General features: G+C 37.6%; 1 protein-coding gene across 2 annotated transcripts in view; it reads right to left on the reverse strand.

Moving 5' to 3' along the window:
- The window catches only part of unc-119 (unc-119 lipid binding chaperone), a 167,677-nt gene extending 154,429 nt beyond the window's left edge, over window positions 1-13,248 (reverse strand). For both annotated transcript variants that reach the window (XR_014132710.1, XM_081768778.1), the window contains exon 1: window positions 12,923-13,248. Coding sequence is in view for 1 of the 2 variants with exons in the window: in XM_081768778.1 (XP_081624904.1) it covers window positions 12,923-13,022 (100 nt within the window). In the remaining variant the exon portion in view is untranslated. The remainder of the gene's footprint in view (window positions 1-12,922) is intronic.
- Between the last annotated feature and the right edge of the window lie 806 nt (window positions 13,249-14,054).

The raw sequence follows: 14,054 nt of genomic DNA on the forward strand, positions 1-14,054 counted from the left end.
CAAGTATCGTGCAGTTTGGTTTCATTCGGTTAAGAAATGAAAATGCAGCTGCTATTGCGAGCAAAAAAGCGTCCCCGAAAAGTTACCCTACAAGTAGGTTTATGTATACTTTACGTATATTCGAAAAAAAAAAAAAAAAAAAAAAAGAGAGAGATATCAATGAAAGTTATTTTTTTCTGGATCCTACAATATGTATTTCAGAGGAAAATACAGAAATTTAACAGAAATGGACCATCGTTCTGTCAAAAATGTGAATCTTTGATTCATCAAAGTAGCCTCTACCTGTTGTGATAACAGCTTTACAGACTTTGGGCATTCGCCGTATTAGTTTCGTGTAGAGTTTCGGGCTTGATTGGTATCCAGGCTTTGCGAACACACTCAAATAAGTGTTTCTCGCTAGAGGAACGCATCTTTCGAACTGCCCTATCATGCTCATCCCACAGTAACTCAATTGGATTAGAATTCGGTGATTGTGGGGGCCACACCATATTCTTGAGATCTCCCTCTTGCTGTTTTGCTGACAAATACATTCTACAAAGTCGGGGTGTGTGTTTTGGGTTATTGCCTTGCAGCATTATGAACCCATGACCAATGAGCCTCTTCCCAGATGGCACTGCGTGTCTGATCAAAATCTGATGGTACTGTTCTTTCTGCATTGCACCCTGTATTTGCACTAAATCCCCCACTTGATTGTTACCAAAGCAACCCCACACTAATCACAGAACCTCCCCCTTGCTTTACCGTTGGCAAAATACACGACGGAAGCAGTATTTCGCCCTTGGAGCAACGCAAGAAAACCCTGCGTCTATGACTGAAAAGCCTAAACTTTGATTCGTCAGTAAATAAACACTTGTTCCACTGCTCTGGCCCCCAGCTTGCAAATTTTCTTGCCCACAGCAATCTCTTCTTTTTGTTTTAAGGGCGCAAGAGCGGTTTCCTAGTTCTCACACAACTGTTTAGTCCCGCATTAACTAACCGCGTCCGGACAGTTTCATAGCTGATCGGCTTTTCGCGAGTTTCGTTCACTTCAGCTTGTATTTGGGGCACTGTTTTCAACCTGTCGTGAGAGCTATTTTCCCCTGCTTCAGCAAATTGTTTTAAGGTATCATGCACTGTAGTACGGGGTATTTTCACTTTTGCGGCTATTTAACGTATTGTATACCCTTCTTCTCGTAAAGTAACTATCTTTGCTCTCGTTTCAATGCCCAATTCCCTTTTCGCACGGGGCATTATGCTGACTAATAGGGAACGCTTTACACCTCACTTCAACACACACACACACACACAACTAGCGTGCAATAGACAACTCCCAACAGTGAGATCTGAGAGAGAAGTAGACAGAGCAGCTTGAGAGACAACTATGAGGCATTTATTGTGTGTTCGAACTTCAATTTGCAGTGTAATGGTCATTTTGTATCGCACGCGTACGTAATGCATCATCACAACGGCGCGATATTTAAGTTTATTTTTCTTAATTCATCCACAACAGGCCAAGACCTTTCCCCCCGTAGGATTCTGAAATGTTTCACCTTTCATTTGTGAGCAAATTTTAATGCATTCTTTTATTACATTTTGAAAATTTCTTTATTTCGCGTTTGTCCGGAAACTTTTGGGGATAGTGTATATAAAGCAAAACTCGCCGTGATTTTTTCGAGGCAGTGTCAAACACCAATATCGAATATCGACAATATCAATATCGAATATCGACAACATTGATATCAGTATGACGTATCGATATCGACGATATCGGAAATCGATATCGAATACAGACGATATCGAACGACAAAATGTTGGGATAGAACTGCTGTAGAGTTGTTGTAATAAGCGTGTCAACCTGCAAGGCAACTATGTTGACTAAAATGCTATCACTGTGCACCTCGCGTCATGTATTCACTCCGAGAACAAACTTACCTAATACCCTGTATCTCTATCTTTCCAATACTAATGGTAACCAGATCGTGAAACTCTTGAATTCTTCTTGCGTTTCTGGTGGAGTATGTATCGTATAGTACAATTATCCCATGTTAGAAAGCTTTTTGTAAAATTAATTTTAAGAAAACAAGTTGGCAACTGAAAATGAGAATTTAAAAAGCTGTTTCTCACCTCTGGCTCCTGAACATGATAGATTATCCCAGCATTTGGATGGAATATTTTTGGAGAAAGAAAAGGAATCTTCACTCATGACAGCTGGCTTAAGAATTTGAATTCGTGCAATAGGTATTTTATTCCTGTTCTATATTATATACAATTACCCACATCTTTGTTACGCTACACAATTGTCTACTTTCTTCGCTGTAGAAATCGAAATCTAAGCGAGTGCCAAATGGTGCAAAGTAAGTCCCACAAACGTGGCTTCACAGATTCCTTGTGGGACATATTTTTCCTTCTTTCTTTCTTTTTTTTTTCTTCGTGTTAAGTTTAGTTCAACGTCTCACGATTATGCACCCAGGCTAAAGGAGACGATGATGGTGAAATGGACGATAATCCTGGCATGACAAAAGTGGAAGGAAAACGGAGAAACCGATAATATCCATGCACACGGTGTCTGTCCACTACAAGACCCACTTGGCTGGACTTGGGATCGAACCAAGTACCCACGCCAGAGGTATTCTCACAAAGGAATTCCATAGTTTCAAGTGTAACGTAAAACAGATCATGAGTGCTTAAATAGTTAATGTAAATAGGCTTTAAATGTATGCACTTTAATAAAACCCACTGGGATGTTCTTTTTTTTTTTTTTTTTTTTTCAAATGCCTGGGTTTACACAACACTACTATATATACAGATGACGTTAGAGGCATCTATTAATATGCGAACAAAGTTACTTATCAAACCGCCCAAGGATATGTCTATTTTCGCAGTAAATAAATATCAATCTCTTGGTAATGAGGTTTTGGTGTACGCTAGATATTCCTCAGTTCTTAAATAATGAGGCATCCTCACAATATATTCAATTTCAAATATACTTCATAAGGCAGATGAACTCAGTAGGACATGATAGGTCAATTTCTCCGTGCTTTTTCCAATTTGTTCTAAATATACTGCTAATGAATTTTTTTTAAAAATCCTACGTCATTCCTACTATTTTTAAAAATCTGTCAACAGTAATAATTCTATGACATCATTCTAAGGGAGAAAAAGTAAGTAATAAAATGGCGAAAATGAAAAATTCAAATATGTGAATGAGAAATAAGATATGAGTGGGAACGAATATTTATGTTGTGATATATTTTCAGTTAAAGGAATCTATCGACATAGTGTTTCTCTAGTTAGAAAAATATTTCTAAGAATATCACGCCGATTTCGCTTTTTCTACCTATACTTCTTTGCAAAAGCATGAAGAAGAAAATTGGGAGATAAAATCCGCCCAGCTTTTTTTTCTTCTTTTAATTTTCTATATAAAGAAAAACCAAGATGGGACAACCAAGTGAGACACACGTGGGCAGTCGCATGCAGCCTATTATTACTTACTTTTCTCTAATTAAATTTCCCTTTCGAGACTATTATCGACGTTACAAGACTTCATTTTTGCCACGCTACGGATACACTTCGTGAAATGAAGCTTATTTCGCAACTATTCTTTCATTTTTAGATCTTCAAGCTCTCATGCACAAATGATGTTGTTCAGTTATTTTCTTCATGACGTACTACAGTACATGGCTGCCATAGTAGACCCAGTCTAGAAAAGTTCTATCATGTTAGGTCTACTGAAAAAAAAAAGTTCTAAAACAATTCTTTCATCCTTACTTTTCAAACAATATATCATACAACAGAATAATAATGAATCTATTTATTATAGAATGCATATTGTGACTTCTTATTGCGGAGACCATTATGGAAACCAATGTATTAATAAGGACTTTTTTTTTTTTCGGAGGATAATAAATTCAACCCCTCCTTCTTGAGCAATTTTAACTGTGCAGTGGAGAGACTGTGAAGCCACACTGCACCAAAATTGAATCATTTTGTCGGACATTATCGAAGAAAATTATTTTTTTTATCATATTTAAATAAGAACTCCAAAATTTCACCCACTAATTCTTGACCGATTTCAACCGTAAACAAAATACACATAGTTTTTTTTTTTTTTTTTATCAAAATCGATCTTTTTATATAATCATACTCGAAAATTCCTTTTAATGCATGTTTAGTGTGTGTTTACTTGTAACGTTGAGTGAACTTTATCCCTTTGTCTTGGAGAAGGGATCAACTTATCCCTTTGCGCTTAACCTCCGAGTAATTTCCGGAAACGGAAAAAAAAAAAAAAGACACATACCAACTTTGATCAAAATTGAGTTAAGTTATATTTAAATTTTAGCCTACGAAGTGATGATTTCTCGCCCTACAAACACACAGTGCATTGGTGTCTTTTTCTTATCTTCATCGATATATATGAAAACCGCGTTAAGATATCGAAAATGGGGGAAAGTAACTTTGAGGCTGTCTAGCTCAAAAACTGTAAGACCTATTAAAAGCGGTTAAAGAAATATCAGAGGAACTAGTACACCCTCTACCTAAATATCCATGTTTCAGAGTTGGGTTGCACCGGCGCAACGAATTTTATAGAGGGAGATAGAGTAACGGAACCGTGATTTAAGTACGTAAAGGAAAAAAAAAAGAAGAAGATATGTCTTGATAGAAAATGTCTAATTATCGGTTTATTAAGCTATGTCATGTCATGCACATGAGTATTATCATTTGTAAATTTTACATTACCACTAATATTAATATTTGCAATTATGCAACCACACACAGCACAGTTTAACAAAGAAAGTGGCTGATAACACTTGCAAACCAAGTTCTAACAGTTAATATCATTTGATAACGGTGATGTAAGCAGGATAAATGTCATACGAACAAAAATGGTAAACAAATAATTAGGGATGGGAACGAGGGAGTTTTCACTGAAACTCGACTCGACTCGAAACAGACATTTTTGAGCTCGACTCGAGAACTTGGCTCGAAAAGATTCCTCCAACGCGATTCGAATTTGACTCAAGTTTCGAGTCGAGTCGCGCCAAAACGAGCCAAATGCTGTGTGTAGTTTCAAGTATCCTACTTAGATAATGTAATTATTGTCAATGATATTTACTACCACTACAAATGATGATGATATTATTATTATTAGTAGTAGTAGTATTAGTATTATAACATTATTACCGTGTATAAACATGAAAGATAGGTTTGTATCTAAATACTAAAAACTAGTTGACTACTGACCTCGGTAGTCATGAAGTCCAGGAGGCAAGGACATCATTTACGAGGTTTTGGGTTTGAGTTCCGGAGGAACAAATATCCGGGCTCGGACAAAAAATCGTTACCAGTTAGAGGACGCCGGCAAAACGTTCAAAACTCCTCAGCCCGGGTTTAGGGTTCTGAACGGCTGGGCTCACGGCTCATTCACTGTCGAGCCGAGCCAACAGCTCACCTGAGCCGGTTAACATCACTACCCGGATTGGGCCTCTTGCTTCTGCTTAAAACTTTGACCGTGCAGGTCTCAGCCACAGTATTTACATTGGTGCTCACGACATTTGAGGCTGTCTCGTTATAAAAATTCATTGTCATCTTGTTAATCGAGACGAGAGGAGATGTGAGCAGTGTCCCCTCTCGTGAGCAAAACTAACATTTGCACAGCTTGCTGCTTGCTTACATTTCTCATAGCTTTCACTTTCCAGGCAATGATTTCAAAACGAGCTAAACGACCAAGCCATTTATCAAACTCGACTCGACTCGAAACTCGACCTCAAAACAATGACTCGGCTAGGAACTCGACTCGAGAAAATTACCTTTGACTCGACTCGAATTCTGTTCGAGCTTCAAGTCGAGTTTTAGCTCGACCCGTGCCCATCCCTACAAATAATTGCAGAGAAACAGAAATCCGAAATGGTATGAAAATGAACATGAGGGCAAAGGATTCGAAAAAAAACTATTTACCGAAGAGGGGGTGTGGCATGGTACATTCACTGACATCTCACTTTCTCTATCCAATAGTAGATATGGTAGAAACTGCGAGTAAATGATGATGAAAGAAATTATAGAATAAAAGTTGGGGGATACGGGAGATCTCGAGTAAGTCCATTAACATGATGTCGTCCCCACGAATTTACATGCTATAACGTAGGGTCTATTAAAAGAGTATACATATTTGTTCTGCGTACTACGGTGAACAAGAATCCAGCTAACAATAATAATAATAAGAGATGCTCGATGTGTCATCAGTACACATTTAATGAAATGGCAGATGTATGGTCGTGCCTATAGGAACCCACATGAAGCACAACTACTATATCATGAATATTTTGCAGATCGTGTTCTTCCCACCCGTAATACTTTTGCTGCTATCGATACGGCATGTAGATGCTACATATGATTCAGTTGGGCGCCCTCGGACAGTCTTTGACACCTGATCGACAAGAGAGAAGTCTTCAGATCATTAAAGAAGATCCTTATAACAGTACAAAAGACTAGTAACGCTAGAGGTTTCACATGGAACCATGTGGAAAGTGTCGGGCATCAAACTTTCAAAATTTTGGGGTGGCCTTTGCCCCCTAAAACCACTTTTTCCGCAGAAAAGAAAAAAAAAAAACGTATTCGTTTATTTTATGCGTATTGTCCCTACACAAAGTTTCGATGGATTTTTTTTTTTTTTTTTTTTACACACACACCTGACATACTGTTATCAGCAATGTTGATATTTCGTGATCACAGGTTTGGAGGGGCCCATGCCCCACCCAACCTTTTTTTTTAAAAAAAAGAAAGAAAAATACGAAATACGTATTCCCTCATTTTACGTCTACAATATTTGTGCACAATTTCGTTCCCTTCGGTCCACTTCTTCCTGCCTTTCAGGCGTCAACTTTCAAAATTTTGAATGGGGGCTTTTGCCCCTTAAACCTTTTTCCGCAGAAAATAAAAAAAAAAGTATTAATTTATTTTTTGCTTATTGTCCCTACACAAAGTTTTGTTGCAATTCTTCATATCCCTTATACACATCTGACATGCTGTTACTAGCACTTTCGATATTTCGTGATCAAAGCTTTGGAGGGGCCCGTGTTCAAGGTTGGCAAAAACCTTGGTTTTTATTGAAAAAACCGAAAAACCAGGTTTTTTTGGTTTAAATAATTTACTCTGTGTATTTATATTAGATATGGACAGAAATTAGTTTGTATCACCTTGGTGTTATTATGCAACAACAAGGTTATCTTGGAAGGGGTCACATAAGCTTAAAGCAGAATTCAAACCGCTTCTCGGCTTACATCCAAGAAAAATTGTCCATTTCGACACGAAACCGGGACTAATTGGTCACAAATCCCGACTCACTCACGAAAGACTCCTGATAAAAATACGTTGTACTGATCTTTGATGATGGAAGCTACGTAGGCAGTTGATAAATTTTGAAAATTTCTATCAATATATTTAAGCAACCTTGGCTTGTTTATAAAACAACAGGCATTCAGGCCAGTAGAAATATATAATTTGGTTTAGTTTCGTATATTTAGGCTTAACATCCTTATGAAATACCAAGGCTATCATGGAGAAGACTTTCGCTTAAAAGGCCACCTCGAATCGCTACTTGGTTTACACTTCAAAGATGGGTTGTGGTTCGACCGAGAATTGAACATGGGACCTCTTGATTAAAAGGTGAAAATTAGATAAACGTAACGCAGATGGTTTGATATGTGGAGACGTCACTATGCTCTTCACATGATTTAAAGCATTTTCGTTCTTTTTTTTTTGGTTTAAACCAGTTGGTTTTTTGAAAAAAAAAACAGCTTGTTTAAACTAAGGTTTAAACCAGCCAATCCTGTCCGTGACACACTCAACTTTTTTTTTTTTTTTCAGGAAAATACGAAACACGTATTCTGTCATTTTACGTCTACAATATTTGTGCACAATTTCATTCATTTCGGTGCACTTTTTAGTGCCTTTCGCGCCTGAACTTCTCAAAATTTTGGGTGGGGGCTTGCGTCCCCTAAAACCGTTTTCCCGCAGAAAATAAAGAACACGTATTTGCTTGTTTCATGTGTAGCGGATGTTACCCTTGGGAAGTGTTACTTGTGAGAAATCACTAATTACGTTGTAGCTTCAGCAAGTCTTAAAAGGGAAAGTAGACTTTGGGCCACCCTTTCCGAGGTAGTATTCCACATAAGTATTAATATTACAAACTGGAAGAGTGCAATACCCGGAAATAGCGTCTTAAAGTTTCCGACTCGTCGCATATAAGATACGACGCGTAAAGTTACCAAATGGCGGCGTGGCAGAGTGAGGAGCATCTACAACACATGTGTTTCGGGTTCGATCCCGCGTGAGTGAACGTTCCTGGTTTAACCAATATTCTTTAACCAATAAAGTAGATATTTGAAACTACAAAGTAAAATATTAATTCACCATATGTTTATAATGAACGTTTCATGTTAACTAGCAAACCAAATGTAACCTATTCAGTAAATATATTGATATCACGAGGTACATTATGGTCTGCATCCCTACTTTCTACATGAAATTTACCTCGAAAGTCTCCGTTGTAAGACTTAGCTAGTTGTAGGGACGTATGCAGAGGGTATGTCCTGATGGTCCTGACACTTCTCTCCAATCCCGGCTATTTTGTAACTTCTGCCTAACGCTACGGGTGATTTTACAGATTTTAATACAATGTGTCCTCATACAGAATTTGTCTTCTCTATTATTATTATTGACTAACAAAAACAATGACCTGTATTGAGTGCTGTCCGGAAACGTAATATCTCCCTAAACAACTCGAAAGGTGAATAATTGTGTAAATTCAAATGAATACATCAAGAAACAAATGAAATTGAATATAAATTCTTTTGATGCTAGAGGTAAATAGCCACAGGCAAGTGGTTATCGATCTGAACCCAGATATTCACATGGTCAATATCGTGCAATGTTTGGTTTATGTTGAATTTTGAATCGAATCCCACTGAGTGCCCAAAATGCAACTTTATGATGTTTTAGTATACATATGAGACTATAATCTGGACAATTTTGAACAAATTCGCAAGGACATTTGTATGCGAAATCCAAAATTCAAATTTGAATTTGAATCTTTGAAGTGTTATTCTTTCTTTTACGGGTTGTTTTCAATATAGTACAATTTGTAGAGCAGTCTTTAAGCTTTTCAATGGTGTTTGTTTCATGTCTCTAGTGCACAAATTAACTATTTTATGACAATTTTTAAAAATTACTGTAACTGAAAAATGCTTTTTTGACATTTCTGAACACCCTGTGTGGGGACACTTTTAGGAGGAGACAGGTAATATTTGGGATTTATAATATCCTACTGTAATAAAGATGTGCACCAATTCTTACAAAAATCTAAGATGGTCAGGTCAGATTCTGTCACTTTATTGGTTAATTTCACATGGAATGTCTCAAAGACGAAAATGCTTCTGGCAATGGAGTTGATATACAGTGTTTTTAATCACGGGAACGGGCCTTATGACTGTGTAGGGGGCCTGCTGAAGCACCACGGTACAAAACAATCCCACCAGCCCAGTATAGCTGCAACGCAGAATACCGAGAATTTTACAAGTGGTGAAGTCATACGTTAAGACAGCCCTCACCCTGTTTCCCAAAAAGAAAGTTGAAGAATTGCACCTCAGCAGAAAACAAGAGCGGGAAGTGTATTTCAATTCAAGTGGAGAATGCACCACCATGACCTACGATATTGTTCCTTTTTATGAAAACTTTAAGTATTTATAAAAGTCTTGTTTTCATTTACTCTCCATTTTAGGAGTTACAAGAGGTTTTTAAGAAATTTTTGTTTTGGTGCTACCCTATTTTACGGGGGCATCGTTTTGTGGAAAAATTTCGGAGGAAACGTAAATTCTGATTTCGAAAGAGGAACATATAATTAATCAAAATATTTATAGATCTTACATGTAGCATGTGTAAAACGCAAGAATATCTACATCTGTATAACCATATAAGAACGTACTGTTAAAAATGGAAGGGACAGTAGGCAGTGTTATGATTCGTGATTCTTCAAGATCTAAGTATCCGTATGTTGTCACAGGTGTCCGACTCGTTCAAGAGAGCGGTCTAAATTAACGTACTAACAGTACTGATAGTGTCCTAGAGAAGTTGCAAGACATGGCGGAATTGACTGATGTTCTATTTAGACATCAAAGAAAATAAAGAGAGCACTTCCAATTACCTGACGTCGGAAAGAACAAAAAGTTAGGTTTTCAAGGAATTCCAAATCCTCAATTTCTCGTATTCCTTTGGAAAAAAAAAAAAAAAAAAAAAAAAAAAAGCAAGAGTATGAATTACTCTTGCGCTGCAATATGTGAATAATGCGACAAGCATATGGCAATATCTCCTGACATGTAGTTTACGCGCCTCTACTTACGGATGCAACCTCTGACTACCGCTCGAGCCCCCGTGCCCTGCTCCTGCCCTGACTAAGATGGCATTCATTCTCTTCAGAGGCCACCTAGCACAAATTGGTTTGTGTTTTAAAGTTCGTTCATGTTCGATACTCAGTCTCCCCCAATGTGCGCCACACGAAACACTTGTCAGAAGTATAACTGTACCCTTATCTATTTACTGAAAGCTAAATCTCGTTTGTTCCGGAGACTCATTGCAGATACATTCGAGCTACGTAGCTGCATCGGAAGTTATTTATGATTCGACGTAATAAATGAAATCGTCGTAAACTTTATGTCTCCAATCGGATCGACTGTTGAATATAGATTTTCGGATGGCACTTAGTATCTCCCCCAAATCCACACATACGGTAAGTGTTTTATGGCACATACTACGTTTTGCAATATCCTCATTTACGTGTATATCCACCGTCGCATCGACGACTGCTCCCTACGAACTTGCCCCCTCGGTATTGTTCGAGACCTCCTGCTGCTCCCCTACCCTAACTCAGTTAGATATGGCACTCCTGCTTTACAGTGACAATCTATCGCAAGTTGATTACTGTCTTTTGCACAATAGTTCTTATCGCGTATGTAGACTGAAGTCTTGGTAAAGTAAATCTCCAAACAGTAATGCAAATCCAAATGCCCATTACTGAAGAAAGTTGACGATACTTTCAGTCGGTATCACTTCTCTTCCATTACTTGCGGGGGGGGGGGGGGGTTCTACTTCAGTGATGATGCTAAATCATTAGGGTCCACTCGAGAAGATGACTCTAGCAAATCGAACACTTATAGGTCAAATACGATGTGAAACATTCTTCGTGAAGAAATAAGAGTGTGAATATAAATTATAAGGTACTGTGATCTGTTAGTGCACAGCATATTGAAATGAGTTTTAAATGACAGTCTAATGAAAGCTCCCCTATGTGTAAGCGTGCTCTTCCACTATTCTCGTTTATGCGTATACCTCCTGCCGGTGACGGATCTGCTCCCTACGGAGGCACCCCTGTCCTGACTCGCTTAGAAGGCATCCGTGCATTTTAGTGGCCACCTAGCACAAGTTGGTACATGATTTATGCACTGAACTTTTTATAACGTACTTCCATGCAATTAAACTAAACCCTCCTCAAGTCAATCTGCTAGTAATAATGGAGCTCCTCATTTTGACCTAAACTGAAAATTTAAGGTGTGTCAAAATTTCGTAGAACCGTCTGCTCGTGTAATGCCAATCATTACAAGGCAAGCACTGTAACCTTTCGGATCAGCGAATTTAAACTATTTAATAAATTAAATTTCTATTTACGGTATAGTATAAATATTCAGTATAAATAGTGAAAATAAATACAGGACAAATTAAGGAGTACGTTTAGTACAAGGGGTCCAGAAGCACGTAAAAAACAAAATTTACAGGAGATATGAATGATGCAAGTACTTAGACGTAACATAACGTAACCAAATCTAACCTAACATAAACTAACCTAATATTAGTAGAAATAAGCAAAATTCTATCATTTTGTGGAAAATTATGCTGGACTCCTACACTAATATAACAAACTAAACTAAACTAAACTAACAGAACTAAACGGAAATTACCAAAACCGTGACATCTTTTAGAGAATCGAGCTGGCCCCCTTCTGCTAAACATAGGCACAAATTAATATAACAATGAAATTCACATTCTCGGTTAGCGCATGAAGGGTGACAAACCTGAAAAACACCAACTTGTGCTAGGTGGTCACCACAGCTATCTTCGTAATACAATTGCAAATCTTTCAATTTAACGTCCCACAATTATGCCCTTTAGGCTAAGGGAGTACCATGAGAAAACCAACGAACACGATGCTGTCCACGACAAGCATTAGAATTGCAAAGCAATAACTACCCTTTTCAACGTCCAAATATGACTTACATGTTCTCCGCCTAAATACGTAAGGGATATAGTATACGTAAGACCGTCTTGAGTTCCAGAAGAAGCTGGACGCTCATACTTTTAGGGATTATTCATTGAGTATCTACGAACTTAGAAAGGGGGTAACAAACCCACTTTCATTTACTTATCTACTGATACGAAAATAAAAAAGAACGTACCTATTTGCCCTTGTACTTTATATGCTATAGCGCATTACATTATATGCAACAAGGGTTTTGGTCTGCATCATGATATAAATTTAAAAATATTTAACATTTTTCGAATCGAAATCAACAAAATTTATTCTAGAAAGTAAAAATAGAATGTTAAGCACATATAATGAAGACAACGCAGTGATTTAATTTGGTAACGGATAAATATATAATATGAAGTATCCTCGCGCACGGAAGACAGGGGGTTCTCATGTATACTATTACCTAAGTAAGTTCCTGAAACATTAATCTTCCAAGGTGAATTAACTGATTTTACCTGTCGAGTTTCAGAAGTATCCATTAACCTTGTACTAACATCTTCAATGTACGAAGAAATTTCAGTACACTATAATCAATATTGTATTTTACAAAATAACAAATATTGTTGTATTATGTTGATAATTACTTACCTGTGTCAATAATTGTGTCTTTACGGGATTTCGTCTGGCGCATACCAACGTTTGCTACATTCCCGTTTTTCTTATGAGACGAATTACTCACAACACTCATTTTATTCACTTCTACATGAAATTCTACTGTGCTATACAAATGTCACTTGAGTCTCGGTGTGAAATCAAAGTAACCGTAACACTGAACAAAAATTACTGCTGCTTTTATACAACTTTCATCTCAACACACACAGTCTTTACAAACATTTCCGTTATGCTACCTTGTCCGTCCCATTCAAGCGATTACTAACTGAAGACTGTCTGAACTCTGAACGTATGACTGAAAATAGATGAAAATGAACTCTGGAACGCAGCAAAGGAGTCGAGTGTTTCGTACTTGCGTTACTCTTGTTTACTAGCAAAATCACCATTCTGACCAGTCTGTTTCGTATTTCTTACCATACTTCCTTCGCACCTTTATTTTCACCGTTAACTAATTCCATAAACTAAATTTTGTGTATACATCATAAAGGGAAAGGGAAGGTTAATAAAAGTCCGGTGGCCGAGTCATTGGACGTGAAAATAAGTTACACTAGGCCTATACGGCCCTCCATGCAAAATTGCTGGCTGATTCAAATATGACAATTCGTTGCCATAAAGGATGTGTATCAACACATACGTCAAAGTGACATATCGCAAAGTTTGTAAAGAAACACAAAATTGTAACAAAATGTGGGAGTGAAACAGTGAAAAAACGTTGCCGTTCCGAACTTCCGGAATTCGATTTTCTTCAGCATTACATATTTTGTGGCATGCAATGAGTGACAGAAAGAAACAGAAAACATCCTGATCAGAGGAGAATAGTTAAATTATGCAGTACAGCTGATCGTGCTGAAGGACAAAAAACTTTTAAACAGAGTATTCTTGATACATGCAACAAGAGGAGTGACAAATGATCAGACGAAGTCAGAATCAGAATTATGGGAGCGGTAAGTGATTTGCATGCAGCAGACCTGAGTTATAGTAAAATCGCTCAAATCGTCCCCACGCGGCTACAAAGGAAGCGGAACACAATTGAAGGAAACCGCGTGTTTCTTTGTTACATGGAAGGGATAATTGAACATGTCTTTCCAGTTGAGGGTGGCCTGCCAGT

Source organism: Thermobia domestica, chromosome 8, assembly GCF_964235325.1.
Source record: "Thermobia domestica chromosome 8, izTheDome1.hap1.1, whole genome shotgun sequence".
NCBI classification, from domain to species: domain Eukaryota; kingdom Metazoa; phylum Arthropoda; class Insecta; order Zygentoma; family Lepismatidae; genus Thermobia; species Thermobia domestica.